Raw genomic sequence first — 5,352 nt, 5'->3', positions numbered from 1 at the left:
TTTGCTGTTAAATTTGCACTTAGAACAGAATAATCCTTTAATTGTGCCACAAGGGGAAATCTGGTTGTAACAGCAGCCAGAGAGACACACATACAAACAAACAGCACACAAACATGCACATTTCTTTTACATTTTTACATCAAGGACAGCAGTTACCAGAGTACTGCACTGTTATTACATTAAATAACTACAGATAAGAGGCCGACCTGGTTGTCGTGTGAATTGGTTGATAAAATAGTGAAAGTTACAGCACTGATGTAAACATCTGTTTGTTGGGAGCAGTTCTGATTGTGCAGTCTGGCAGCTGCAGGGAGGAAGGAGCTGCAGAAACGCTCCTTCATGCATCGAGGACGCAGCAGTCTGTCTCTGCAGCAACATCTACATGCATGTAAATGTTGGGAGACTCTGTCCATCAGAGATGTTATTTTGGCCAGAGTCCTCCTGTCTCCCAGCACCTGCACTGGGTCCAGGGTGCATCCCAGCACAGAGCTGGCCTTCCTGATGACTTTATCCAGCCTCTTCCTGTCAGCTGCCGATAAACTGCTGCTCCAACATACAACAAGTGTTCCTGTAGCTCCTGATAAGCCTGGTTGATGATAAGAGGTCAGCTGTGTTATCAGACTTTATCTTTTCTACTAATGTTTCTCCTCAGTAAAGTTTTCCTTGGTTAATTTCATTGTAACTGGTTCCAGTTGTCCCTTAATGGGACGGGTCACTGCAAACAGCTTTTACATTTTTGTTCTGATTGTGACAAACGTGTGAATCTCGTGCTGCGACCTTTTCACTCATTCAATCTGAACACGCTCTGACACTTAGGGAAGGTTTGGAGCCAGTGTGAGACAGAATGATGAGATTTCTTCTGCACCGCTGATCTTCATCCCACCTTTAAACGTCCCCATCAAAGGTTTAAGACCACCTAAAAATGGCAAAAAATGATATTTTTCATGGTTGGATCTCAACAAGCTTCAACAAGAAGAAATGGAGGGAGACAAAACGTTTTTTCAAGCATTTATTAAAAACAAAGCTTAAACTGAAACGGGCTGTTTTGCAGCTGATCAAGGACCACACCTCCAGAAAAACATAAACCCCCTAAAACAGCTGTGCAGCAGTATATACACATCTGTGCTGGAGGCCCCGGGGCCGACCCAGGACACGCTGGAGAGATTGCATGATGGTGGATGTGTGGTCTGTTGTTGATGGTGAATAATAATGACCGAAACACAAATCAAGCTGTTGCTATGGAAAAGTGCAAACTGTATTTTCACAGAACTATACATGAACTATGAGAGTGTGTGAAACTCAGACAACCTTGTGATTGTCTGGAACCAGTAACGACACTGAAGTCTCGAGCTGATAACAGCATTGAGGCTGTGGGGACGGTTCCCACAGGACGTCCTGTTGGCCTGAGCTCGTTACAGACATCTGACAGAATGTACTAGAGAAGGTCACGATGATACTGAGGCCCCCGGGGCGAGATACTCAGAGCTGGAGTGAATAAGACTTGTAGAAGGAAGACCTTTGAATGCTTGAATAAAATGGTACGACCTAAGTTGATTTACTGTGAGCACATGATCTTTCAGGGAAATTCTTTTGTAACAGCAGCTGAAATGATCAGTCGTTCTTATTATTATTGGTGTTTTATATTCTTCTGCTTAGAGTGGCGGGGATGCTGGAGCCTGTCCCAGCTCCCTCACAGCGAGAGGCCGGTTACACTCCGGACCACAGCATCACACCACAAACAGTTTCTGTAGTTTTGCAACAACCTGCACACAGACTGTACTGATGGCCCCGCTACGTGCCTAGCCTTGGATTTCGCCTCCTCAGCAGCCTTGTTGAAGTCTTGTTGAACACGTGTGAACTCAGGAGCACGGCTACAGGGACACCGGCAGGGCTAAGGAGCTGTTTGGCCTTCAGCTGCTGATAAATTTGTCCTTTTGCTCCGTGTCATCAGTCAGGGATGATGAAGAGCCAGCGTAAGAGAAAAACGTCCCTCAAATCTGAGGACTGTTTTTGATAAAGGCTTTGCCCATAATTTCATTTTGTTCCGTTGAGGTTGCCAGACTACAGCCTGGTATGTGGATAAAACACTACGTTTAAACTTTAGTTTAATATCCTATCAGATGAAAACGTGGCCACAAATATCCCTTCCTGTTCAAGAACGGGCACAAAAGTGCTGAAGCTGCAGGTGACTGCAGGTCCCGATGACTTGGCTTCACTTCAGCCTTTTATTCGATTTTGACTATTTTGTACGAGCGCTGCGTTCTGTGGTGCAAGCAGAATCATCTGCAGCTCAACCTGATAAAGCAAACGACTGTGGACCAGCTGAGGTCCTTTAACATGTGTAGGGTGACACCCTGTTGAGGCCAGTGCGTCCTGGATGCTGTGACATGCTGGAGCAGCAGGTTGAGGGTCGCAGATGCCAGCACACTCAATGCACTGATCCACAAAGCAGGTGATGCTGTGGGTGTGGAGCCGGACTCTCTAAAGGTGCTGTTGAAGAGGTGGATGTTGTCCAAGATGAGGAGATGCTGAAAAGTATCTCCCACCCACTCGGTGACGCGCTGGCCGGTCACAGGAGCAGCTCAGCGTCATGTTTCTCCTTAATGCAAGACAATGGACCAGCTCATTTAGTACTTTTATTCAGGTCTTTGATGTTATTGTCACACAGCCGTCCCACAGGTGTACATATAGTCCAGTATGACAGAAGCATGTGTGCTGTTTGATGTGACTTTAATGAACACAACATTTATGTCAAGTATCCCACGGTGGTTCACTGACGCAGAGACGCGCCTCCCTTCAAATGTTATCTCGTTTGAACTAAAAGGCCAACAGTGTCCTGAGACGCCGTCTGCAGACCGTGTAAACACAGCATGTCCTCTCCGTTACTTCAACAGGTGTCTCAGCTGGTCCTGCAGGTTTTTCGAGTGCTCCACACTGGAGGACAGAGGAACAGAACCAAGCTTACTGCTGAGAAATGCTCCAGCTGTTTCTCTGAGGCATAAACAGCTGTGGTCACACTTACTTCTTCTGAATGGCCTCCTGCCTTAGACAGAGACAGACAGAGAGACTTTACAGCAACCAGTTTAAGCAAAGCCAACAGGTTTCATACATGAAAGAGACGAGTGCTACTTACTGGTACTGTAAATGTGTGGTGATAATGGACATTTTTCTCAGGCTCTGCAAGAGATGAAGAGAGAGAGCAAGAGCACAGACACAGTTTTGGACCTCAGCGAACACCGAGTGTAAAATTGTTTTTGAGGATTTTCTTTCTCCAATAATGAAGCACATCTCATGTGATCGTGGAGATTTCCTCTGACCTATCAGAAGACTACTCACGTCCTCAGAGTGCAGGATAGCATCCTCCTGAATCACCATGCTTCTTGCTGCTTGACCGAGAAGCTGGAAGAGACATCCGCGGCAACGCAATCGTTACGATTATTCAATCAGTACTTCAACTGAGCAAACAAACCTCTATCACCATAGTAACATCTCACAGCTGTTTGTCACAGAAATATCAGGACAGCCGTCTGCAGTTGGAAACCCTGCGACAGACGGGCAGCGCGTCCAGGGTACGCAGCCTGTTGCCCTGTGACAGCTGAGCTTTGCTAAAGCAACCGTGGAAAACTCCACACCCACAGCACATTTAACAGAAAATCCTGAAAACAGGGAAACTCCTCAGGAAAAGGACAGCAGGGTTTTGTTCACTAGGCAAAAGTCTGTTTATTCCACATTACATGGTATTTGTATCTCCTCCTGGGATCAAACTGGGATCAGGCAAACACTCAGACCCACTGGGTCGTGTTAGCGTTGGACCAGAAGAGTCAGTGTTTGTTTAATATATCGATTTGAAAGATTTGGTTAACAAAACAAAACGAAATTAAACCAGACGCCAGCTGTGCAGACGCACACTAACAATCAGGACTTACACATTTTTAACAAAAACTTCACTTCTCTGGCTTTTAGAAACAGATCTGTTAGGAAGCTTCGTTGAACTTAACTCTTAACTTCACAACAAAACAAGATTCACACGTCCGTGTGTTCGATGAATATCACAAACCTGACTTCCTACTATTATCATGAAGCTGCTTTAAAACAAACCTGCCCAAGTACCTGGAGGAGTTACTGAGATAAGTACACTGTGGCAACGTGCACACACAGACCTGCCACCAGTCGGGATTTCTCCCCACAGTCCAAAGACATGCGTGTGACGTGTAAACACTACGTTCACACGGTGCTTTCACATGAGTCATCTGCTTTATGTTCTTTCATTACAGATGTTTGTAGTAACAGACGCATCACATTTAGAACTGAAAACACGGAGTTCATACAGGACAGTAAATGTCTCTGCAGCTCAAAACTCACAAAGCTGCAAACTACCAGCAACAGAAGACCGTGAGTGAGCGAGTGAAGCACTGCAGCAGGTCAGTGCCCGAAGCATCAGGATGGCCCCAAACTTCTTCCCTCAGGCCATTTGGACTAATGTCACAGTGATATGTTCATGATCCCAGCAACATCCGCTGCTTCCTGCTTTAACTGTTAAACCTAATAATCCTCAACTTTCTACATATGTTCCGCTTTTAATCAGCAGGATTTTCAGTACAATACACACACGTGCGTTTAAATGAAGTCAGGGCACCACGTGTCGAATTTGCCAGAACAACAACTGTCAGCTGTTCACATCTGAAACACCTGGCGCCATAAGACAACTCCAGCTGTCAGAGCAGCCGTCCACTCGTGTCCTGTTTGATTAATAAACAATGATCAGCTACAGTAACGCATATATTACAGCAGCGCTCGTCTTTTGGTGGGTTTTATTTTCTTTGTCAAATATTGAACATAACAGGCTGAATCCTTCCAGCATACACACTGATCTAGTTCCTGTAGTGTTTCCGTTAGCTAACAATGGGCTTTCCATTAGCTAGTTGCTCAAAGCAGACGCTAAAAATCACTAAACTTGAGTTAAAATCACTTGCGTGGCGATACCTCCTGACTGCGGGATCCTTTTAGCACTTGACGTGTCAACGCGATAACATCCCCGCTGCAGGAGCCCACTTTATCGGATAACAAGCCTTTGACAGACTGTCCGAACCGCGGCTGGGAATCAGCTGAAGCCATTTTCCTATGTTGGCTAGCGATGGTGCGCGGGAAAGGACAAACTACACAGCAACGAGTTCAGTAGATTAGATAGGGCTCCGGTGCAGACGCGCAGTCTGGCTGTGTGCAAATAAACTCCGCGTGTTTCTTTCTCACTTGCATACAGTAAAATCACTTTTACTCCATTCTCTTCATCTAGCTTATTATTGACACGTTTCAGATGCGTGACGCTGATTAAAGTTGTACATAGGGTTGCCA

General features: G+C 45.6%; 1 protein-coding gene across 2 annotated transcripts; it reads right to left on the bottom strand.

Annotated features, from left to right (window-relative positions):
- Window positions 1-2,623: 2,623 nt before the first annotated feature.
- Window positions 2,624-5,262, bottom strand: borcs7 (BLOC-1 related complex subunit 7). 2 transcript variants are annotated; one of them, XM_085427421.1, is made up of 5 exons: window positions 4,984-5,157; window positions 3,337-3,399; window positions 3,134-3,177; window positions 3,023-3,043; window positions 2,624-2,934 (listed from the first exon to the last, which is right to left on the bottom strand). In XM_085427421.1, exons 1-5 carry the CDS (start codon window positions 5,113-5,115, stop codon window positions 2,883-2,885), a joined length of 312 nt encoding a protein of 103 aa, XP_085283547.1. In that variant the 5' UTR covers window positions 5,116-5,157; the 3' UTR covers window positions 2,624-2,882. The 2 variants fall into 2 exon arrangements, with proteins under 2 accessions (XP_085283547.1, XP_085283548.1); XM_085427422.1 differs by lacking the exon at window positions 3,023-3,043 and having other exon boundaries at window positions 4,984-5,262.
- Window positions 5,263-5,352: the final 90 nt, after the last annotated feature.

This window comes from Rhamphochromis longiceps, linkage group LG13, assembly GCF_057381845.1.
Source record: "Rhamphochromis longiceps isolate RC_006_pf linkage group LG13, R_longiceps_female_GT1.1, whole genome shotgun sequence".
Taxonomy (NCBI): domain Eukaryota; kingdom Metazoa; phylum Chordata; class Actinopteri; order Cichliformes; family Cichlidae; genus Rhamphochromis; species Rhamphochromis longiceps.
This window is presented reverse-complemented; position numbering and strand designations above follow the sequence as displayed.